This window comes from Rhinatrema bivittatum, chromosome 2 (genome assembly GCF_901001135.1).
Source record: "Rhinatrema bivittatum chromosome 2, aRhiBiv1.1, whole genome shotgun sequence".
In the NCBI taxonomy this organism is placed as follows: Eukaryota; Metazoa; Chordata; class Amphibia; order Gymnophiona; family Rhinatrematidae; genus Rhinatrema; species Rhinatrema bivittatum.
In genome coordinates this window covers 225,105,941-225,131,652 of record NC_042616.1, presented here as the reverse complement: position 1 = coordinate 225,131,652, position 25,712 = coordinate 225,105,941, and the positions used below count along the sequence as shown (strand labels likewise).

At 42.5% G+C, this 25,712-nt stretch overlaps 1 protein-coding gene across 2 annotated transcripts in view; it reads left to right on the top strand.

Moving 5' to 3' along the window:
- RFTN1 (raftlin, lipid raft linker 1) overlaps positions 1 to 25,712 on the top strand; it is a 355,139-nt gene that overhangs the window by 118,093 nt on the left and 211,334 nt on the right. For both annotated transcript variants that reach the window (XM_029589243.1, XM_029589244.1), the window contains exon 3: positions 7,111 to 7,297. In XM_029589243.1, coding sequence (XP_029445103.1) covers positions 7,111 to 7,297 — 187 coding nt within the window. The remainder of the gene's footprint in view (positions 1 to 7,110; positions 7,298 to 25,712) is intronic.

The following is a 25,712-nucleotide window of genomic DNA, read 5'->3' as shown; positions in this document are numbered from 1 at the left end:
TACTTTGAATGTCGTTTTTCATGTAAAATCCGTCCTTATAAAGGAGGGTTGGGTTGTGGCGCAAGGCAGTAAGTGTTGCCTAGGGTACCTAATACCCTTGCTCTGACCCTGAGAGAGAGCCCCACCATTTTCTCATCACCCAGTTCCCCGGGGGCTAAAGAATGGGAGGCGGTGGTAGGGTTACCAGGAGAATGGCAGGATTGCCAACTTTCTAGAAATGTTATCACTAATACTCTACCTGCTACTCCTCTGGAAACCTTCGTCCCTGCCTCCCCCTTCCCCAGCATTTTATATCACTGAAGGGCCAGACTCCAAAGGGGATTCTCCACTCTTTGACCCTCTTAGTGATTTGACCTGTCCCGTGCTTGGAGGGGGAAGCACCATCTCATCTATCACCTCAGGCAGCAGATTACCTTGGTCCACCACTGCCCAGGACGATAATTTGTCAGTTCTTCTGGATTTGCATTCACCTTTTTCAACAGTGGACGAACAGTCATAAAGTTCAAAGCAGAGGTAAACTCTTTCTAACAAGAAATTTACCAATTTGGTGACTTCAACATTTTGGCCACCTCTTTAAAAAAATAAATAAATACAAATTTGAACCCTCCCCCCCCACCCCCCCCCAACCATTTAGGGCCAGATTCTTATGGACTGATTGAAACATTTAAAGATCCTAAAAAGATGTCAGTTTCTTTTATAGTATAACACCAAAAAGTCTCCCATGTTAGTAACGCCCTGTGGCCACATGCAAGAATTCCATGTGACAATAACAATTGACTCAATGACTCTGAATCTCCCATTCCCTACTTTTGTTGGAGCCTTATTTAATTCTAAAATGTATCTAATAAAAAAGATTTTGTTTTAGAAAAAACACAATACACAACTCATCACAGTGAGCTTTAGAGTCTACTTTTGTGGATGGCTTGGTATTAGATTCAAAAGGCTTTTTCTGATTTACTAATCCCTCTATTTGCTCATTAAAAAAAAAGCTATTTACTAATCTTAATGGCCTCCTTTTAGAAGGTTCAAACTAGGTTCCATAATACCCTTGTGTCCTCAGTCATAACCATCCTCCAAGTCCATTATGAACATGTGAGACCTTTTTGGTTCTCTAAGATCCTTTGTTAACCATGAGTATCTCTTAGAATCCAAAACTAGAGCTATGTTATAAGATGCAGGAGTATCCGTAATGTTAAGAGTTTCTGAGTTCCATACATTAACCATCTCATCTATAGTTTTATTATGCAAAAGATCTTCATTGGCTAAAAGCTTACTAGTAAAGTATTTGGGTCTACTAAGTGCACTGGGCAAATACGTAAATTGGATGAAGGGGTTATGAGACTTAACCATGCCCTTCAGTTTAAAAATAACAATACATTGTTCTGTCCAGGGCACCAGCAAGGTATTCATATCATCTTTAACAATACCCTTTCCTAAAGTTTCAGGAGTAAATACCAAATCTAGAATATGGCCAGGTTGGTGAATTGGAGTAGTTATCTGCAAATATCCCAAAGATGACACAGCAGCCAAAAATGCACTGGCTGTCCTGGAGGTAACCTCATGACCATTAAAATCAACCAAAAATCACCTCATGACCATTAAAATCACCCAAAACAATTACAATTTTAAAACCTAATAAAATAGCAATTACGTTGAATAGCCCAATAACCAGGTAAGCCAGAGTTCAAATCCCACTTCCGCTTCCTGTGACCTTGGGGAAGTCACTTCACCTTCTATTGCCTCAGGCACAAACTTAGATTGTGAGCTGTCTGGGGACAGGGAAATACCTATAGTAGCTGAACGTAATCCGCTTCAAAGTGCCTGAAAAAGTGGAATATAAATCAAATCAAATAAATAGAGACTTGAATGTTCCCGGGGGGAGGTCAATAGACCAATAAAATACCCCATAAATCTCTCCCATCACACATTTTAATAGTGTACACTTTACCCCAACAATGTGAGGTAAAAGGATCTGAGCAAAAGGAATTGTCTCCCTAAAAAAAAAATCCCTATTCCCCTATTCCCTCTTTCCAATGTGTAGTTGATGCAAAAATCTAAAACTAGGGATGGACCCAGAAAACAAATCGGAAGCCGATCCAGTTAGCTGTGTAGCGGTAAAGATAGCGAAGATCGGTATGTGAAAAAAGCCCTTTATTAGATATGCCCGACTCTGGCTGAGTTTCGCTCTTGGTCGAGAGCTGCCTCAGGGGCAACTAGAAACAAATATATAAAATAGTTTAAAAGTGAATAAAACACACATACACAAAAGTAAACTAAATAACAACATAAATAGGTGTACAATTTTCTGACATAATACAAATCAAAACATGTATGTGTGCTGACAACATAATGGAATGCAGAAAACATACAGAAAAAAAACTGAGGACACAGTATGTATGCAACAACAGTCGTGAATACAAGTGAAAAGGTATTGAGAGGGTGACTTGGTGTTAGTGCGGAACGCAATTTCAATGTTGTAGTTAAAATGTCAATAATGGTGAATGGGTTACCAGGGCTTTTTTCACATACCGATCTTCGCTATCTTTACTGCTACAAAATCTAAAACTAGGCAGTGCCATCTGACTAATTTTAATGCCCTCCAATTCATGAACCCATGTTGCTGTTGTAGGCCGGTTGGGGGGGGGGGGGTGGGGGTGTGCCAGGGTCTGTCTGCTACAAGACATTGCCAGCTGCCCTCTCACCTTCCTTGCAATCCTAAGTCAGGTAAAAGACAATGTGTGTACTCCTCAAAAATAGGCTTTTATTTATCAGATTTGGCAGAACAAAGCATTTAGCAAATAATAATAATTCCTATCTTTAACTTCCTAGTTACTGAGCACTAGTTTTCTCTAACAAAAGTTCTATATCATGGGTGGTAACAAAACATGCCATAAACCTTAGCCTGCTTATGATATGAATACTCGGGGTTAACTTACCCCTGATTCCAACGTTCAGGCGATTCTTCTGTTCACCTCTGAAGCAGGTTCTGACTGAAGAGCATGGGCAGGGGAGAGGCTCGCTTCCTGGTTTGGCTGGCAGAGCAGGCAGGGCTGGTTCTCACTCTTTGGGATAGCAGGGAGATCTGGTCGGTCTTGGACCCTCCTTTTGCTTCCAGGGACACCTCAGCACAGGTTCTTGCTCTCAGGGTTTTCTCCCTGCGTTCAAGATTTGGGGCTCTTCTGGGGGTCCATGTCTTGCCTCCCTGCTCCCTTTTTGGCTTCCGGGTCGCTCTGCCAGGAGGTTCTTTTCTTTCTCTTCTTTCCGGCCCTTTTCTCTCCTCCTTGCCCCCCTGTCTTATACTTCGCCGCTGAGAAATATGCATAAGCTCATGCATACACTTGTGGTGGGTGGAGAGTCTCTTGCCACATTGCAGATCTTTTTCTCCCCTCCTCATTTCTTTGGGGAAGCAGTTGCCACGTTGGCATATCAAGCTGTGTCAGGGTGTCAGCATTGTCTCAGGCTGCCCCCCTTTGCAAAGGTGGGGTTCTCTGCTTGAATGTCCCTTGCACTTGCTTAGGATCTTTAGTCATATTCTCTTCTGTCTGGTTTCTTTATTTGCACAGAACTGGCAAACAGGCACATCTCATAAGGCTTCCTATACTGCATTAGATCAAAGCCTCTAGTTTCCACTGATATAATGCAGTTTAAAGTTCACCTGTGCAAAATTCCTTCTCTCGCTGTAGCAGGGTTTGGGCCTGCCAGAATTTATCCTGTACATGGCTATTATAATTCATAATTGGTGCATCATTGGTAAACAGGAGATATCGCCCTACACTGTAAGATATCAAAATGACATTATTTACCTCCTTAGTTCGTAGGATTTTCTTCTTGTATTTTATTTAAGCTGTAATAACATAATACATCCAATCTATAGGCCTATAAAAGATCCTGCAACAAATGCCATTTACCACCTGCTGGCTGCACATTAACAAGTAAAAATCCAAAAGTGCTCCTAAGGGCCCCAGAGCACAGTCCCAGTACTCTACATATGGACTTAATAGGAATCTCAATTTTGTTTAAACAATTTTTATTGCTTGCAAAAGTAGGTAGACAACAATAGGCACCGCAGATGCACCATGACTCTTGTATGCAGCCATAGACCAACATAAACCAAGCATGGAAAAGAGTTTTATTACAATAACTGAGTTATTACCCCCCCTTTGTCCCCCCCACACCCCCCCCCCTTCTCTACATGTAAAAAGTCTGAGGTAAACAAGGGCACACTATGTCCCAAAACCACTTTTGATCAATTTGGAACTGGTGTTTCAACTGTTCAAAATCAGACTCCTGGAACGGTGTGGCAAGGATTGAATATACGAATTCCAGGTTTGCAAGAAGTTACTGCAAAGGCGCGGTGAAGTCCGAGAGAGCATGCATTCCATTTGTAGCATTCGATGAAGGTGGTTGCGCCACTCCCAAAATGAGGGTGGCGTTGGTGCTTTCCAGTGAAGTAGTAGTATTTTCTTACCCACATAGCAGGCTTTGCTAAAGAACAAACTGGACCCCCGACCTCTGATGAGCAGAGGAGGAAGCCAGTCAAACAGCACCACCTGAGGTGTTGGAGTAATCACTGTATCCAATAAGTCCGCTAAGTAACGAATGATTTTTTCCCCAATATTGTCTGATTAGTGAACAACCCCAAAACAGATGTGAAAGCGCTCCCTCAGCACAGTTACATTTCCCACATGTTGCCGAGGGTATGAAGTGAGACTGGTATGCCACCTTGGTGGAAATGTACGCCCTCCACAGGAACCTATATTGCCTTTCGCGGTAATGCATATTGGGGGTCACCCTAGATATTTTCTGAAAGCGTGTGCGGAGTAATGCTTCCGTGATCCTGAACAGTCCCTCTGCATTCCACCTCTCCATAACCAGGGGGCTGGGATCAGTACGGGTTTGGTCCCGAACAGTCTTATAATAGTATGACAGAGAGGGTGGTTGTGCCTTTGACAGTTGCAAAAACCGGCCTCTAGTGTATGGAAAACTACCGGTGGCGATGAGGGCTCAGAGAGGGAATTAACATAATGCTTGATTTGCAAGTATGGGAACCCGGGGACCCCAGTTAAACCATAAAGAGCAGTAAGTTCCTGCAGAGGCAATACGGACCCCTCTCCGATCAATATGTTACCCAGGCGGGTAATGCCCTTGCGGGCCCAAGACCGTAAACCAGCCGTCTGTGACCCCTGCAGAATGTCTGGATTTCCCATGATCGGGAGTAAATATGCACAGACTGATGGTAATGCCAGCTTGTTTGTGAGCGCCCGCCAGGCATGTCTAATGGGGGACGTTAAAATCTGTAGGGAGGTTGGGAGCATGGCTTTCTCCTGTGGAGCTTGTAACGCAAATCGAGGATCCAGGGGACTTATCTGCGTATGTTCTGTCGAGTTAGGAATCTCAATTAAAAAAAACCAAAACCAAATTCTCCTGTACTTAGGCTGCAGGTATCAAGCAGCGAGTAATGCTACCTCCTGACTTCCACAGCAATTGAACCTGCCCCAAAAGCAGGAGTACAGAAACCAAAACACATAATAAAAAAAGGAAAAGAACATAGATAAACCAATAAAATAAACCAATAATACAACCACAATTCCTGCTACTCCTAAAAGCTGCTCGGGGTGAATGAAGGTGTGAACAAAGTGGCGTGTAGCCCCTCATTGCACCCCTTTGGTGCGGTGCCGATGGCAGAATGCTGCTAGGGACCCTGCTGATACTTACACCCCCTCCTCCGGCTGGCACCATCGGTGGGTGGAATTAGGACACTAGGACTTAGCTAGCAAGTTAGGGCCACAGACGCTGGAAAACGGGGAACAGGGCCTGGAGAGACCTGATTGGGCTGGTCCAACAAGCCCTGGACCCCAGATAGGTAAAAAGGAGCATTGGTGCTAGAGAGCACCACCAGCGTCTCTACCAGTATTTATGGCCACCCTCAGCCGATATTTACACGTCACTAGTGGGCGGAGCTAGGGGAGTGAGTTCTGAACCACAAACGCAGCTGTACAGCCCTAATTGTAGTGATACAGCATCTATTATTCCCTTCTCATTCCATTCCTGCCTTATACAGTGTACATCCCTGTCCATTCACATTTAAGCTATTTCCTATTTCTTATTTTCTTTTTTGTTTTACCAACCTGTCTTCTTTTTTTGTCTTCTGTTCTATTACCTGTCTTCTTTTATCTGTTATTGTAACATACTTTTCTCTGTAAGTGAAGTTCAGACAGTGAAGAACTTCTATTTAGGAATTTCTCTAAAAGTGCCAGGGAAATTTCCTCTCTTCATTCCCACAGTCCTCTCCCCCTCCCTTCCTCCTCACTGCAACTCCCTTCCCTTTCTTTCTTAGTAAGAAATAACACACAGCAGGGTGTCCCCTCTCAGCCTTCTCTTTTCCAAGCTGGAGAGTCCTAGCCTTTCATCCTAGGAGAGATGCCTTATCCCCTTTATCATTTTTGTCGCTTTCCTCTGCACCTTGTCTAGTTTGGGGGATGAGTGATGATCGGTCTGCCCTGTTTGTGTTCAAGCAGTTAACATTCCATATCCCATCATAATCTTAAGAGGTGGATTCTCTGGGCTCTTGTCATATTTGTCTATATTACTGGTCATCTTGTAATGTTGCTTTTATTTGTCAGTGTCAATGGTTTGTGAGAGAAATGGCCCTGGAGCTTTCACATTTATTCAATGCAGAATAGAAATGTTCCCAAAAGGCTCATTTTAATGAGTACGGCAGTGTTGTTTATTTATTTTTTTTATTTTGGCTGGGGGAAGGGAGGGAGGGTCTGCAGCTTTTACAAATATCCCAAATCTAAAAAGAAGTAAACATAAATTCCAGTGACAAGGCCAAAAGAATGTTAGAAAAAGAAAAGGCACCAGTGGTTGTTTTTACTTTTTCTGCAGGCAGTTAGCTTTCCAAGATGGCTGCTGCATGGAAACTGAAAATGATATGAGGCACCTTTTAGCTGCATGACCGTATAGATATGAAGGATGGAATGTCTCAAATTAAATTTCAAAATATACAGTTGGAAAATCTTGAATGTATGCTGAAGAAGTGCTCTCAGCCAATCAGAAATCTCCTTCTGGTACCCTTTACAGCAGTAACCGTTGCGTTTCTCTTTTTAGCTGAAGTACCTGGTTCACCTGCAGTCAGGCTGTCAACTGTGCACGATCTTCCAGCTCAGCTGATGGAAGAGTACCAGCAGGGCTTCATCTTGGCCGCTATTCACCCCTTTGTGCAACCTAGCAATGGGAAAGAGAGGATTCCCCAGGAGCAAATCTTCAGGGCCGTGCTGATGAAAAGAACAGAAAGGTATGGTGAAACTTGTCCGATGACCTGACACAAAAATAGCTCGAAGTTTTGGTGCTGAATTCTTACCTGGGTTGGAAAATCGTAGCACTTGTAACCAGTGTTGTCAGCATTTACCATGTGCCAGCTGGATATCAGGGATGTACATTCATTTAAAAACAAAAGATAATCCAAACTGAATTGAACATTTTTATTTCTATTTGTTTTATCCTGAAATGTATGCACAATACCCTCAAAAATCCCAAAAAACTTTTGAGTTTGTTTCAGAAAATAGTGCGCGCTATTTACAAAATATAAACAGAGATGATCAAGCCCATGAAATTAAAAAAAAATGAATAAAAAATTATCTAAAAACGAATAAATAGAATTGAATAAAAAAAAAAAAGTTCCCTGCATATCCCTACTGGATATTAATGCAAGCTGGGAAAGATTTTTGGGGAATGTTTTTTTTTATTTGTGTTTACAAACCATTTGAAATCTGGCAGCAATTCTAAATGAAATATGCTTTATGCTTTGGAATGTCTCGCAATCAAAAAGAAAATAAAGGCAATGCCTGCTAGTTAACGTAGATGGTTCATTTTTGTCCTAGCAATATATTGGACTACATTCAGCTGGAACAATATTTACTTTGAAGAGACACATTTCCATAGTGCACAGAGTCAGTGGGGATTGCAATTAATCTTAAAGCTGTAACATGAATATGCAGTTTGTTTATCATCCTTTACTAGGCACAAACTGAGCTCGTCACAAAAACTATAAAAATTTGTGTTCATTTCTTCCATCCAGTAAAGGTTTATTGAACAAAGAAACTTTTTCTTTTCTTTACATAGTCAAAGCCATGAAAATGACTGAACTAAAAAAGAAACATGTAGAAGTAGATTTTATAAAGTTGGGAGTGCGCGCTACCCGGCACGCCGACACACGATTTTATAACATGCGTGCGCATGTTATAAAATCGGGGGTCGGCGTGCACAAGGGAGTGCACAATTGTGCAACTTGTGCGCACAAATGCCCGCGGCCTTCCCCCATTCCCTACCCCCTAGCCTGACCTTCCTACCCCTTCCCCTAGCCTTCCCGCCCTCTCACCCTAACCTAACCCCCCCCCAAATTTTTATTTTACCTGTTGCGCCTGTCTGGAAGCAGGCGCAAGTAGCACGCGCTGGCACCCTGCCGGCACGCGATCCCCCGGGACAGCAGCAAATGGCTGCAGTGCCGAGGGCCTCTTGCCCTACCCCCTGGACCGTCCCGCCCCCCTGCCCGACGTCCCGGGACATACACACGTCCCAGGGATTAACGTGGCCCGGCGCACTTAAGGACTGTCACGCATGTAAATCCCTGGGACTTATGCGCGTAACCTTTTTAAAATCCAGACCTTATTGTATGTTTTTGTGTTTCATGATGATTTTTACACTTTATGGAGACAGTCAGTTCAAAATATACACTGCAGACACCAATAATGGGCAACACATTTTGGGTAAATCATAGGCATTGGAAGGTGGGGGAGGGGGCCCACAGGGGCAATGGCCCCACCAAAATTCTGGCTGCTGCTGTCGACTTGCTCACTGCGGGCAAGAAGTAGACACTTTGACATAAGCTTTCAACATCGGGCTCCATCTGATGATGTCACCCATGTGTGAGGACTAACATCCTGCTGTCCTCGGAGAACACCTGTTACAGGTAAGTAACTCTGCTAAACACTAGGCAACTGCCTAGAGCACCACAGTTTAGGGGTGGCACAGCAGTGGCAAGGCTGCAACATTTTCTTCCCTTGATCTTCCCACCAATATGGGCCCAGAAGAGGAAGATGTATCAAGTGGGCCTGCGTAGGAGGGAATAAGGAGGTGCAATCACTATGGCTGGAGGTAACAGGAGCAGTATTGGCCTACACCGCAGGAGGAAGGAAGAGTCTGGTCAGCTCTATGTGCTGAAGGTGCAAACTGCTGCCACTTATATCTTCGGGAGGGAGATAAGAGTGTGCAAGTGTGTAATTGAGAGATAATGGACAAAGTTTGTATGTACTCCCTTCTCCCACTAATCCAGAACAATCTCAGAGTAACTGGAAATCAAAAGTTATCCTTATTAGTTTTAATTATTGTTTGGTGTTTTGAAATTTTTTATTGATTTTTGGGAACTCTAAAAATTGTTATGAGTTTAATTATAGAATGTTCTATTTGTCAGCTGTTTTGAAATATTTATTCTTTTCATTAGTATGATTTTATTATTATGAATGATGTTTATCTCTTGATTTTAATTTTTATATTTTCTGAGGAATGGTGGTTCTGTTTTTCTATTGTTGCACTGCATACAGAGTCTGGCTTGTTGCAGTTTCCAGTTCAGTTTGTGGCTGCACGTTTCTATTTATACTTTATGGTGTCTTTATTCTTTATTTGATGAGGGTCTGCCTGTGTTCTGCATGTGTGACTAAGGTGAGGTATTCTGCTACTATGTAGTTTGTTTGGTGATCTGTAGCAGCCTGACTCGTTCCGTTTTCCTAATAGGATGTGGATTGGTGTTTTATGGCCTAGAGTACTGTTCACAGTGTTGTGTTTTCTTGAGTAGGGTTCTTAATTTTTGAATGCTGGCAGTTAGTGTTGGGTTTAGTATACTGTAATTGTAGTTCAGTTTATAATTTTGCCAAGGCCAAACCCAACACACTTTACAATAGGCCTAATACCATATGGGTTCCAGATATATATATATATATATATTTTTTTTTTTTTACAAGTTTTCCTCATAGGCAGCACAGCAGTATTATGTTGAAATTGATAATTTTACCTCAGAAGATTGTACTTTGAATGCCCTTATTCTTGTAAAATTTGTTATTGTATAATTAATTGCATGTGTTGAGGGCAGAGGGAGAAGCAACACTATAAGATTCACCTAGGGTGCCTTTTACCCTTGCACCGAGTCTGAGAGAGTTTACCATATACAAGTCCTCACCATTCACCCATCTCCCACTTCTCCAGGGGGGGCAAATGCTGGGGCGACATCTCGAGATGAGCTTAGATGTTTTTAAGTCGGGCAAGTGGTGCCCAAATAATTAGAACTGTTTCTTTATCTTTAGGCCATGGTTTCCTGGTCTTTGATTACATCTCTTGGTACTTAATGGCCTTCTCTCTCTCCGTACCTAGTACAGAATAGTCACTCAGTACTGACACTTCTGTTAGTAATGCTGTTTATCTGAGGGGAAAACAATCCCTGCCTGCAAGCAGAAAGAAGACCCCAACAGTTTATTAGCATCAAGCATTTTATTGGTTGGTCTGGGAATGAATAAATCATACTCTATGATTTATGCAAAGAATACATGTAAGAAGGAATGACATTAATTGTAAACATACAGTAAGAAACTGGCAGTGGGAGTGGGGGCAATGCTGAGGCTGGAGTTGGGGTGTTCTGCCGCTCCTGTGGTAAATTGTCAGGCAGTTTCCTCACTAAGGGGTCGATGCGCACTGTTTAACCTGTGGTTGGACACACGATTTGGACGCGTGTTCACGGCCCCTTATGCTGTCCAACCCCCCCCCCCCCCACCGTGAAACTAATAGCGCTCATCACATGCAAATGCATGTGATGAGCGCTATTAGTCATTCTCCTCAGATCTAAAAAAAAAACTGTGCCCCTGACCCGCCTGTTTTTATGCTCAGAAATTGACGCCTGCCCAAAACAGTATACAGAAAATACTGCTTTTCTGTAAGCCTCCGACTTAATATCGTGGCAATATTAAGTTGGAGGAACCAAAAGGTTAAAAAAAAAAAAAAAGTGCCGGTGGTCAGGTTAGGGAAGCGGACACTCAATTAATGAGCACCCATGGCTGTGCACAGGTTAGGAAAACATACACTTGCAGAATTGAGCGTCCGCTTTCCTAGCCCGCTGACGGCCACCTCTCCTGGGTGCCCGCTGCCAAGAAGGCGGGAGGGGCGCACATTTGTCCCTAGCGCCTCCTTGGCAGCACGACCCCTCCTTTAAATATGGAATCGCGCACCCAGGAGAGGTGGCTGGGCGCGCTTTAGGAACGTGGGGCGCTCAACACCGAGGGCCCGTTTTCTGCGCTCATTTGCTGCGTCGGCCCCTTGAACATTACGTGCATACTCCTCAGCCTGCACAAACCAGCCTGATAGTCAAATACAAACGACACCCATAATCTGTCTCTGAGTATCAGATCGCTATGTTCTAAGTGCATTATTCTTTAATGCGAGTGTGAGAATTTTTCCTGATGCAGCTAAAGCTATAAAAATAGAAAGAGTTTACAGTTGTGGCCCAGAGCCTTTCGAGCTGGAGCATTGTTCTTCTTGAAATTTCCTTGTAAGCGTATATTGAAATACTAAGGGAATCATCATATTTTCAGGAAGCTCCTCAGTCCACAGTCGGACCCCCTTTTCTCTCTGTAGTTTCATCTGTGTCACTAGTTATAGGAGCGCTAGAAATAGATTTGCGAGCTCCACTGCTGCGCTTTGCTTTGCATTGTTTTTGCGATTGCTTGCAGGAGTTAGATTTTTCCTTGTGTTGTGACTTCAAACCCTGCTCACCCTTCCCCCTCCTGCCCCCCCTTCCCCCCCCCCAGGGATTTGTTTATAGTGGACTTCATAAAGCAACATTTAGTTTTAGACAGATGTTCTCGTATAAGCAGATTTTTCCCCTCTGTTCTTTGGTGTTTAAAGTAAAGCTATTTCATTAGAGAGTTATTATCTTGGATCTATTATGACAGGGGTGGGCAAACGTTGTTTGTGCTGGGGCCACATTGCAAATTCTTATCTGCAACAGGGACCGGGGGGAGTCCCTCTTGGAATTCCACAGTTTGGGAAGTTGGGGGGGGGGGGGGGGGTGGCTATTTGAGAGAGAAGAAACACAAAAAACCCCCCAAAAAACCCCAGCTTACAAACATTTTATTGCACCTTTCTTTATTTTACTACTGTAAGATGCACAACCATACAATAATGCTGATTTTAGTATTGAGGTAAAGATTGAAGACATTTTGTAATACAGAACATTTTTCACCACTAAATATTTTCATTTTAACAATAAAATATTTTCCCAGATGTTCTTGTGTAAGAACATAAGAACATAAGAAATTGCCATGCTGGGTCAGACCAAGGGTCCATCAAGCCCAGCATCCTGTTTCCAACAGAGGCCAAACCAGGCCACAAGAACCTGACAATTACCCAAACACCTAGAAGATCCCATGCTACTGATGATTTTGTGTGTGGCTGATTACTTTATTATTCTTTCCTTCTTCTCATTTTCAATCTTTCCTCCCTCTTTGTTTTACTTTCATGCCTTTTTCTCTCCCTTTCCTCTCTCTCATGTCTTCTCCCCTCCCTCCCTTCTCCCCTCTCTATTGCCTGTGTTCCACCCTTTCTTTCCATCCATGCAACCTGCCTCCCCCAAGAACCTTAAGTATTGTGAATGCCACTGAGGAGACCCAGGCCACTGGAAGAAGCCTTCCCTTTGCAAACCACTTCTCCCCCCCCCCCCAAATGCCACAACCACATCCACATGTCGGCAGCATTATTCGGCAGCTTGCCTTCAGAGCCGAGGTGGGAAGGGAGAATTCAGCAGTAGGAGCAGGCTGAAAATAGGGCTGCCCCCTTCTGCAAGTGCTAGGCCGCTGCTTCAGCTGAGAGAGACTGAGGAGGCAGCTGCTGCCTCTGGTTGGCTTGCTTGATGAAAAGGTACCAATCGTGTAATCCCTGTTGTGGCTTGTAAGCTGAAAAGGCAAGGGCACACGAGGGTCCCTGGGTCTTGTCTTCCATCTTTCTCCCAGTCCAGGACGTCAGGGCAATATTCTTTCTGAGGGGGGTGGAGGAGGGCAGATGAATATGTCTTCCAAGACCCAAAGTGTCCAAAATAATTCTCTACTGCAAAAGTTCTTAATTGGCCCAAATGGTTGGAAATCATAGGTGTCCAGCATTTTTTTTATCTGCTGTACAAGTGTCTCTTAGTATCTGGGCCAGGAAACTCTTACCTTTCAGGGCAGTGGAAGAACAAGGTTTCCCAGCTGGACAGAGTATCCTAGATGGCCAGAAAAAAAATCCCCTTCCATAATACTGGTGGAAAAGATACAAGCTCTTAGTCTTTGCACAGTCTCTTAAATTGTACCTTTTCTCCTCAGGGTGAAGACTCCATTGGGTGTCCTCGGAAAGTAACAATAGGTCTTACTCACATTTCTCCTCTTCCAATGACAAAACATGGTTGGTCTTAGGAAAGGGCCAGATAGGGAACACAACAGCTCTCTCAGATGTCCCTTCTTCAGGGTAGGAAGGGTGCAACAAACCTCCTCCCCAGTAACTCAATGTAAAAAATCTTCACAAAAATGGGAAAATCTGAAATCCTCCTGCAGCAAGTCATCCTGATCCAACCCACAGATTTTGGGATGGAGAGCAGTGGAATCTTCCCTACCTCCTGATCTAACCTAGCTATTGGACTCCCCAAAATCCTCCAGCCCAGAGGTACCAGGGCTCTTACAGGAAGGACACCTGAAAAGGATAAGTCCAAAAATCAGCAACCCAACTTATGGAACTAGCACCCAAATGGTACTGGTACCCTTTCTACACCTGGAGGGATTCTGGCCTTGGGGCCTAGCACCAGAGGCAGGAGAACAAACTTTAACTTAAGAAATACATTCCTACTTCCTTCCACTCTCTTAACTCAACAAGCCACACTTTGCAATGTTGCAGGCTGCTTTTCTAAACAGCAGGGGGCTGGCCATTCTAGCAACCTCAGTGATGGAGCTTATTCCAAAATGGTGTGTCCTTGCCTCTACTACCTTCCCTATCCTAGCTAAAACAAAATTTAAACTAGAGCCAATTCGTAATGATTCCCAAAGGTTACTGCATGCCTTCAGCTCAGGGCTCTAACACTGACCTACCCACTCGTGTTTGATGTCATTGTCAAAGGCCCAACCTGACATGGTGCATTTCAGTGCATCTTCAAGGGCGACATTTTGGCAGGCTGGTCAGAGCACTGAGGGCCCCACATAACGTAATTTTCAAAGACATAGGTGGGCCAGAAAAAAGATACGATGGCGCGCATGTTATAAAATCCGGGGTCGGCGTGTGCAAGGATGTGCACACTAGTGCACTTTGCACGCGCCGAGCCTTAGGGAAGTCCCGATAGCTTTACCCGTTCCCTCTGAGGCTGCTCCGAAATCAGAGCGGCTTCGGAGGGAACTTTCCTTTGGCCCCCCCACCTTCCCCTCCCTTCCTCTATCTAACCCGCCCCCCAGCCCTACCTAAATCCCCCCCACCTTTATTTTGTAAATTATGCCTGCTGGCCAGCTGCCGGCGAGCGATCCCCTGGCACGGCTGCTGTGCTGGAGGCCTCGGTCCCACCCCCGCCCCGCCCCACCCCTTTCACAAAGCCCTGGAGCATACGTGCGTCCCGGCATTTTTTGCGCATCGCTGGGCCTATGCAAAATAGGCTTGGCGCGCGCAGGAGTGGCTACACACGTAAATCCTTTTAAAATCTGCCCCATAGCCAATAAGCCTTCATACTGTTGATGCAAGCAACTTTATCATTGCTCTCTGGTTCAACGGCAGTGGGGAAAGAGGAAAAGGGGAATGAGATTCAGACAGTAACCAACAGGGACATTGAATTTTACAGCCTGGTAAAACAAATAAGCATGGCGGTAATTTGTTGATGCAGCTGTTGCTACCCTTAACCAATAAGCCTGACACTTTTGATGCAACTCCAACATTGCTCTCTGCTTCAAAGGCAAGAGGTAACGGGGAATTGGACCCAAACAGCAACCAACAAGGGCCTTGACTTTTCTTGGGCTGGGAAACTGACAAGTATAGGGGTGGCTTGTATAGCGCGGCAGATACTACCATAAGCTTGCTGGGCAGACTGGATGGACCGGTTGGTTCTTTTCTGCTATCATTTCTTTCTATGTTTCAATGGTTAAATCAAACTCTTTACCTGGAAATACTTTGATGCGTATACCGCCTTAATAACAGAAGTAAAATTATGCGGCACTGGAGCTGGCTGCACGCCCACGTGCCTAAGTAAGTGTGCACACAATTCGTGGCCCCGCCCACACCACGCCTACATTCTGCCCCCTTTTTTGTTCAGCGTGAGATATTCGCACAACAAGAGATGCGTGCATGTGGGCGGCTTTTAAAATTCGGCGGGTGTGCATATGCTCTACATTCGCACGTATCTCCTAATCGATGCATATGTCAGGCTTTTAAAATTCACCTTTAAATGTCTTGTTTCAAAAGTGAGGGCATCTAACAAGGTCAAACACTTTTAGGTATAGTGTGCTCACGAAAAGGACTACCGGCATTAGAAAAAGTAATTTAAAAATGAACAGGAAAAACAAAACTGCTAACACTCCTGCAATTGTAATTATTGTACTCCACCTATGTTCCAATAGACATGCTAGGATTTCACTCATGAACACTTTTGAAAAAGAGGTCAAATAGATATTTTAAAAGATTTTGTGCAGCTAACGCCATTCCTTCTGATGCAGATCTAATTCTGAAGCACTATTCTCAAAGTCTTAGAGGGTCCTTGGTAGTCTTCCTCAGGCCTGGGGCAAAAATGGGGTAGAATGAAAATGGGTGGATAGCATTTGTAAATTTTGAAAATTCATATAGACGAGGAAGAAGTAATCGGGCATTTAGCAACTCTGGATGTATTTTAGTTTTCTGGCAGGCCTCCTGTTTTAAGTAAAAATGGGAAGAGATGCCTACCCTGTCTAGTGGGAGGGGTTGCACTCCATACACAGACCTCTGCTATGACCTCCCAGAAAACAGAAATAAAATCATGTGAGTTCCTACCGATTAAACTTTGAGTATAGTTCACCAGTAATTGATAGCCATGTGCTTTACATCACAAAGAAAGGACTTAAGGATCCTTAATTAAAAAAAAAATCTTTTAACTTTAGAGGTCCTGTGAAATAAAACATGAAGCCTTTTAATGAGATTAATCATCGTTTGCTTAAAAAAAAATGGAATTTTGTGTTGATGTTTGCCAAAGACCTGTCAGGCTGTAATCTCTGCTAATGAAAATATAACTTGGTAAATGTTGCCTAACAAAAGCACTGACGTGACAAAGATGGGGAGGGCTAGAATTTTTGTGAGAAAATGCCTACAAATAAATCCCTGGGTAAGGCATTGGTTAAACAGAACTGACTCCTTGATAATGGGGTTATATTAATACAGTGCTAATTCTTTGAGGTTATTGGATGTCCCTACATGTGCAAGCAGAGGCTGTCGAACTGTTCAGCAAACATGCACTGATTACTCGTAAAGTCACAGAGCGAGGGCCAAAACAAAAAACTAACCATGCCCGGCTGCCATTTGCTAATCTGAGTTGCACCAGGATCAGGATGCAGGAAATTGGCTTTGTTAAAAATATTTAGAGCTTCCCATGTGAAGCCCCCTCCTCATACCCTACCAATCTTCTCCTTTCCCAGGAGACTTAGCAATTTAAAGATACCCCCTCGCCGCTCTCACCAGCAAACTCCAGTAAGCTTCTAGCCAAATGCTGTTTTCACTCCATCCCTATCCCAGAATCAGCTCAGCTTCACTTTATTTATTGGTCTGTAAACTTGAATTAAGTGTGTAATGTGTTGATATTTGCCTCCTTCATAGGCATTGTGAGCCTCTCTGCCATATCAGATATACAAACTGCGAGGAGCTGAATCCTGGGTTTAACAACATATTGAACATTTCTCATATTATAACTGATAACATAGTTTGAAGACCCAACACGTCTTCTTGAGACACTGCAATACATTTTAAACTGAACTGAAAAAAAAAATATTTCAGTTAAGTCACTGTCTCCTCCCTGAGGCCCCTTGCCCCATAATGTTTGGTTTCAAAGCCTCCGGCATACTGAAAACTTCACCTTGACGTCTCAGCCTCCCATGGGTCACTTCCATTCTTTTTCATGCACTTGGCAGGTTGTGGCTCTTTGTGGTTGCTTGGTTGTGTTGTTATAAGTATTCCTTTCTCCTAATAATAAAAATAAAAGGACTCTGTAATGATGATCTGCTGCTCTAGAGTTCCTAAGGCCAAGGTTTTTATGAGAATTAAGTATCCAATAGAGATTTTACTTCAGCCAAATGGAAAGTGTCTTGTTAATAGTAGTTCGGCTGCTAGTTTATGCAGTTACAGCGCAGTACAGACTGAACTTCAAGTACTCAGACAAGCAGCAGGTGAAGGGAAGCACAGAACAGAATTTTCTGACAGTCGTAGAAAATGACTCTCTCATAGAACAGCCTAAGTGCTTGTATTAACTTGCGGACATTTCATAAATTAATTACTGCAAGACATTTCAGTAGTAGCAGATAAATATTAATTAGTAACCTGTTGATACTATTGCTTTTTAGGTAACTTGCAAGTGTAAGTAACTCCAGTGGCTAAATTCTCAAGCAACCATTGTATATTTAGTAAAACTGCTTACCCTCGCTATTGCAAATTAACTGAATAATAAAATGTTAAACTTCAGTCACCATTTCAGCTGTAGTCTGATGACAATCTGAGAATGTACATTACACTTAGCTGCAGTTTTATAGTTGCTTCTCTGTTCTGATTGGTAAGAGTTTTTGGATTTCACTATTTATTTTTATCACAGTTTTATGAAGCTGCTTTTTGATTGGCTCATGCAAGACTCTTGTTGTACTTTAACAAAAAGTTGTTCCCTGATTACCCATTTCATAATTGCATTTTTCCCTGGTTTCCCTCTTTAAGCCTCCCCTTCTCTTTAGACAGCATGCCCAGATGGCACCAGGAATCGTTGCTAGCCCTGAGGGCTGGAGTGATATCTCCTCTGAGAGAAGCTCTCCATGCCGCTCTTTATGGCTGGCAGAGGCTCCACAGTAAGTGTGCAGGTGCCTTCTGTCCCTTCCCGGGATCGAGTGCATTGCCTTCATGATGTGCTGCACCCCAACTGACACCAGCAGACAGGATTGATCCCGAATCTGCAGTGCGTTATTTATTTAAGCTTATTTATAACCCCCTCTTCCCCAGAAATCAGGGTGGGTAACAAATAACATTCAGAAAAGCATCAGAAAGTAAAAATATCACAAAACGTAACAAAACCCTCTGGCCCCAGATGGAATCGAATTGTCTTAAAGGCAGCTCTCTATCCCCTACCAAGTGCAATCTCACAGCATGACATTGGTTACAATGTCTGATTTTCAAATGCCATGTTAAATTAAAAGGTTTTTAACATCATCTTAAAGGTCCGCGTACACGTTGTGACCCAGTGTTATGACCTGAGCCAACAGACTCATCCCGCATTTTTACTTTTTGCAGCACATAAGTGCTAGTTATTTAATAATCTGGTGAGCCTGGTTTTATTTATTGTAAAGCATTACAAGCAGAGCTCCAAAGCATTACATGCCATGCATGGAAATAAAATCTTATGTGGTGGAGCCTCTATCCTATTAGCTTCTACCAAATGTGGGCCCATCTGATCTGGCACATAGTTTGTTTTCTGAATATGATCAGCTTTCTTTCAGCTTGCATTAAGCACAAGTATTGTAAATACATGTCATGTAGGGCATTTTATGGCTCTTTTTCCTATTTCACAGTCATCTGAACTCCATTGTTTTTTTGTTTTTTTTATCATGGGCTATGTCATGGTAGTCCGAGAAATGCACTGACTAGCTTAGGTAGAGGGCAAGTAATGTCCTAACTACAGCATGTTCAGGAGAGCGCACAGATGAATAGGAGGGTGTTGATCATCATGACGTCACTCTTGGAGTGGTCACTGAGCTAAAAGTGAATCGTATTCTACAGTTTCTCAAAGTGCCTAAAAGAAATCTGTTAGGACAATGATTTATTTTCTAAATATGGCTTTGAAAATGGACTTGTTTCAAGGAAAGGTCTTGCGTAACTTTCACCATGTACAGTGCTGTGCACATCTGGTAAGCATTACAGGAAGTCCCCAGACTTAAGAGACAATTGATTCCTGAAAACCTTGTCTTAAGTCGAAAAGTTGTAAGCTGAAACCAATTGTGTCATAAGAACAATGTTATAAATGGGGGATTAGTTCCAGTGCCAGGGCCCAATACCCTATTTTTGCTAAAATAACCCTTATTTAATAATATATAGTACTGTAAAAAGCATAGACATAGTTTAAAGCATTATTTTTTTTATCTGAAGAGGAAACTGCCGAGACATGCCTGCCGGCACTGACATTGTTTTAAGGAGAGAAAACCCTTGGTATTCTTCCTACAAATGTCACCTCGTCACGGCTCATGGTCATTCTTGTGTGCCTGATGGGAGAAGGTCAGACACGTCTTAAAGTTGAAGCAAGTGTTGCAAGTTGAATAGTAGTTGTTATTATAGAAATGTTGCAATTCTGAATCATTGTAACTCAAAATGCCTTAAGTTGAGGACTTCCTGTATACAAATGATTAAGATAATACCAAAACATGTCTAAGGGCCTGATTTCTAAAAGTTTTTTGGTTTTTTTTTTACTCCAAAAACATAAAATGTGAGTAAAGCCTCAGTGACTCAGGCCTTAAAACTGCTAAAAATACAGAGCGATAGAGAACACAGTATGGAAATTAGAACCAGACAGAAACTGCTTCAAGCATTGCAGCACTGTTATCCCCTGCTTTGTAATGTAATAACTTAAGTTTCTTACAGTGCTTACTTCTGGAGAAAAAAAGTTTTCATTATTAAATTACTAACCAGCAACAGCTACTCTGAATTGGATTAGACTGCAGACCAAGTCTCCTAAAAAATATCACTGACGTCAACCTACATTTCAAACGTTAATAACCTTTTTTTATTTAATAAAGTTTCTTTTCTTAATGTCTTTATCTGATAGGTTGGAACTTTTGGGTTAGGTACACACAGTGGGTAGGTACATTATTCAGTACAGTGTGTATTCTTCAAAATTCAAATTTGTGCAAAAGATAACCCATGGAACAGGCTCATCAATATTTGGGCTAAAATATTTGGCCATTTTTATGGCTTTGGAGTTATATATAACAGAAGAGACTGAGGAGGATTTCAGTGCCTTGGAGAGCAAGGGTGCTTGCTATCCTAAAGTAGGCCGGCTATGTTTCTCTTGTAGCAGTTTAATATTTTCAAATGTTTATACCCAGACCATGACATTTCTGGTTGCCAGGCTTGCTAATGGTAATCGAAAATGTATGGCTGGTGAGAGGCTTGAAGTGGAACAGTACACAGTGTTACATTATATCAGCAAATTGTTCACCCCGGGAAGATGAGAAGGAAGAACAATGGCCCAACCCAATCCCATGACTGTAGAGGAGAACCCCTCTTCTCCACCGACACCCCCCCCCCCCCCTCCCATCACCACCCACAGAATTTATAAAAGTACAATTGTGGAATCAGAATTTGCCTGAAAATTGGCCCAAAGTGGGCACCCAACCATGATCATTTGGTGTCTGCCCACCAAGAGGGAAGTTGCAGTCAGGACCCACGGAAATGGCAAAAAATGGCGGCAGAAAGGAGGGAACTTGTTTAAAGGATAATTAAAGTTTAACCCATGAGACAAATCAGTTCTTTCCCTGACCGAGACTTTTCATTTGCTTAGATCAATGCTCGGTCAGTTAGGACTAAATGCGATATTTTTTTTTCTTTATTGCTTGAGTCTCATTTACATTTCTTATGTTTGACTAAAACCTGGCACTCGAGGACAATAATAGTTTATTAATCCAACTGTGTCCTAGAGGGTATACTTATTTTCACCAAGCTAGGCCAGTGAAGGGGGTGGAGGTGGTGGCGTCATTTTTTGCTTCTTAAAGACAAATTTCAAATTCAGCCCAGGTCCTGTGAGATTGAACCAGGGCATAGGATTCTGGTGGTAAAAATCAGTTCTTGGGTATTTGCCTATCGCCTGTGTGAGAGAGCCAACTCGCGTGCTGTAGCTTGATTTAATTTCCTCTAGTCATCTGAAATATGAACGTTAAAAGCAGAGTTTTCAAAAGTTGCGCTCTTAAAAATCAGCATGTATGCGTATAAAAAGCAGTTTTCGGACAGTAATTCACGCTTTTGTTCTTAGCTGTATTGACTGTCGTAACTCTGTGCATATTGGACTTGTGAAATGTCGTCTGAAAGTTTTACAACTGCTTCAAAATGCTGTGGTCTTCTCTTCTAATGATCATACGTGTGCAGTTTTGGAATATATTGCAGAGAGTGGACTTTAAGGCAGAGTTGCTTTCAGACCTGATCAGGTGTTGCCACTGAAAAGTCACCACCACTGTCTGTGTGTTTGTTACCATAGCTCTTTGGGACATGTACACTGACAAACCTGACAAGACTCACTGGATGGGTGTTCAAATTAAAGTTTACTGAAATTCCTCTTAAAAGAATCAATAGATGCAAATATAAAGTGTTCCATTACATCCACTGTTCCCAGATTTACATGAACCAGGCTTTGAATGCTTTCTAACTCTGTGGATGTGTCTCTTCAGGCAGGGGCTTGGAACTGAATTATCCTTCATGTCAGGGAATGATAACGGTCCCATGGTGTCTGGGGTATCTTAACTTTGAATGGATCCCTTCCCACAGTGCCTGAGGTCCATGTTGCGTCCCGAACTTCACCTTGTAGTGTCCGGTGTCTCGGGGTGGAAACTCTGTTGGGTGTCTGCAGAGAATTTTGACTCCCTTGATGTTCCTCTTCAACAGATAGATGCTGGCCTCCCAGGAGAAAAGGCCTATAGTGAAAACAGTCAGGGTAAAAGGAGGGGACAGAAAACTTCTCCCTTTCCCAAAGGTGGAAAAATTAAAACATGCAAAAACTTGAATCAGGATCTCTTCTCACAGCTGGGTGCTGCAACCTCCTCTTAAGATGGTCCAAAAGGTATGCAGTCCCTCCTGACCATGCTGGACAAGGGCATACAGCCTACCAGGAATGGAACAGGTCAAAAATGTAAAAAACCAGAAAAAACTGTAAAAGCTTCTTAATATGCCTCTTCCTTCCAGTCCTATTACAGGAACTGGCAAGGCATGTGCCTCTCTTCTCCTATGTCAGACTGGGGGCCTAACCCAGAGAGCACACATGATACATGTCCTTCTCTCTGAAAGCAAACTACATCTGCCCTAACCTCATTTAAACTAGCCCCACCTTGTGCCTAAGGGACTTCCAGTTCCAGACAATGTCTGGAGGAGGTGCAGATCAGAATGGTATGTTCCCACTACTGGTGATGATATCAGGGTAGGAAGCTCATACCACTCGCTCACTTGGATCCCTTGAAGGTAATCTAAATCCATTGCCAAAAACACTTGCTTTTAAGATCCGACCAACAGTTTTGAATACATGGACAATTTTGTTTATAGATTAAATGAGGATATGTGAACCCAAACAAAAAGAACTGGTACAGAGAAAGTGGGGCCAGATGAGCCAGAAGAGAAAATGGCACCTGAAGTTGTAATCAGGACCTCACAAAAGTGGTGTTGGCTGAAATTACTGAACAACTTAAAAAGCTACAATCTTCAGTTGATGACCTTAAAGAACAATTTGAGTCTTATGGAGAAAAATCTCTGAAAAGGTAACTGTGCACGAGATTCACTTTGAGACTATCGATAAAGGCCCAAAATAAGACCTTCATCAACAAAATCGATGAATTAGAAAACAGGAGTCATAGAAACAATTTGTGAGTTCTGGGCATTTCGGAACAATTGCAACCAGAAGGCTTACTAAAGTTTTGCGAAATATGGTGCTGAGTGTGAACATACAAGAAAGGATGATATTAGTGGAGCGAGAACAGACCAACTGCAGGCAACCAAGGCAAATAATTGTGAAATACTTAAATGTTACAGGTAAAGAATGGATTATAGCTGGTTTTTAATGTTTGGGTACTATTTATTTAATACTTGGATACTTGCCAGGTACTTGTGACTTGGATTGGCCACTGTTGGAAACAGGATCCTGGGCTTGAATGACCCTTGGTCTGACCTAGAATGGCAATTCTTATATTCTTTATATTTTTATGAAAATCCAAAGAATTACTATACGATAACAAAAAGATGCTAATTTTTCCTCATTTTTGGTCAAAAGTCATTGTGGCTAGATAAGGACTTACTTCTTACTCCACCAAATTGTACCAGAATGGTATACAATTTTCACTACAGTTTCCAGCACGACTGAAGATTTACCATAAGGGTGAATCTAAAGTTCTTTATACAAGTAAAGAGGTGCAGGACTTCATGGCATAGCTGGGAGATTGATGGACCTTCTAGATGGTGTTGAGTTAGCATGTTGATCTTTCAAGGGAAACCTGCATGACTTTTTTTGAGTTTTTTATTTTTTATCTGAAGCAAAAGTTGCTCTTGGGATAATGAGTTTGAGTAGTGTTTGGCAGTTGCCGTGAAGATTACCTGCATCATTATGGTGGTTGGACACAGCACATATTACCAATGACAGTATTGTGGTCAGATCAAGCACCCCAAGTTTTCTTTGGCCTGTGAAAATTTCTTAGCTGAGACATCTGCTTACTCATGATTTTGGCCATCATGCATCTTTCAGCTAGAAGTGTTAACGTTGATTGAACGGTTTTGTTTTGACACAACCTATAAAAGCAGAAGTATTGCAGCGTGACTATCCAGAAGAATTAATTTGTGCCCTAGTGCTATTCATTTGTGCAGGATTTTTGCATTTTTTCATTTTGAACAGTTCTTCGAGGGATCCAGGAGGTCTCCAGGATCTGCAGGGGAAAGATCACCAAGTGCTGAAAAAAAGAACAAGTTTGGTGCTTGACACTGACATTTCCTCCTGGCCGGGGAGAATGGCCTATGTAAGAAGGGACTATAGAGTACAGATCTTAGTGATCAATGGTGTGGATGAGAATGAATGTGTGTGTGTGTGTGCAGCTGTCTGAGTATGAAAATGAAGATGAGGGTGTCTTGGATACTATCTTCTATTGTTCTTTGCAAATAAAAAGTACAAAGTTCTCGTGGTGGGGGATCTGGCTAGAGGGGTCCATCCACTATATTTGGACTGATTTTTCAATACAGATTGTTGAAGCATTATAGTATGGTTTTAATTCAATTTAGATCACTCAATGTGGTTGGATTTCATTCACCCATAAAGAGAAAGTAAGTGCTTACTGAACTGAAAAAAAATGAACACAGATATAACGTTTTTGCAGGAGACCCATCTGATTCCAAACATGCCAGATTATGCAGGGATTGGGTGAGCCACTGTTTTTATTCATTGTACTCTTCAAGACAGAGGAGGTAGTCACTTTAATTAATAAAAATCTGCTTTTTATTCTGGAACACCAATATAAAGATGAAAATGAGCAATATATCATAGTTCTGGGAACTATATATGATACAAAGGTGAAGCTAGTAAATGCATATGCTTCCAATAAATACTTGCATAGTTTTTTTCTCCTCTTTAGTTGCTAGATTGACATGTTGGGAGGATTATGTGTGCATAATGGAGAGAGATTTTAATATAATGGACAATCCAGTAGTGACTGTAAACCAGCTATCCAACCCAAGAAAAATCAAAAAGTTATTGGGATAGGTTTCTTTGTCCAAGGAACTTGGATTGATGCTTATTGCATATGGAAGACTTGGATTATTCCTTTTATGCTCAAATCCATCATGAATATTCCAGGTTGGATTACCTCTTAATTATAGAAAAATGGTTTGATAAAATTGACAGCAGTGACATGCGAGGTTTCTTAATCAGCTCACGCCATGATGCTGCTTACTTTACAAGTTGTCAAACCTAGGACAGGCAGCTCGGGTTGGAGGTTTTCCCCTAGTTTATGCTTTGAGAAATCCTTTAAACAATTCATTATTGACAAATGGAAGGCATATAATTTGGAGAATACTGTGCCTGTAGTAAATGCTTTGACATATTGGAATGCTGCCAAGGCAGTGCTGAGAGGGCACATTTCATACTGTGCAGGGAAGAATAAACAGAACTCTAAACTTCTCTTCCTTAAAAAATAAGTACCAGATCTTAAACGAATTTATATCGAAGATTTAAATGTAATCAGTAGACACAGAATGGCAGAGATAAAGAGGGAATTAAGTGAGATTTTGGATACTGGCTTTGACCCTCGCTTCGTTGGAACTACACTCAGGACTGATTACTGGCTTTGACCCTCGCTCAGGACTAATTACTGGCTTTGACCTCTGCTTTGTTGGACCTCACTTAGGACTGATTACTGGCTTTGACCCTCGCTTCGTTGGAACTACGCTCAGGACTGATTACTGGCTTTGACCTTTGCTTCGTTGGACCACGCTCAGGACTGATTCCCGTCCTTGACTCTTGCTCTGCTGTATCTCGACTAGCTCTGCCACCTTCCCCGACTCCTGTTTCTGACCTCACCTCTGGTATCTTCTTGGACTTGGCCTTCTGCTGCCCGGGCGTCACCTCCTCTTGCTTCTGGCCCATCCTTTGTGCCTGGGCCTCAGGATCCCTGCCTCGTCCGGACCTGCTTCGGTCCCTCCGATACCTCTGCTGATCCCTGGCT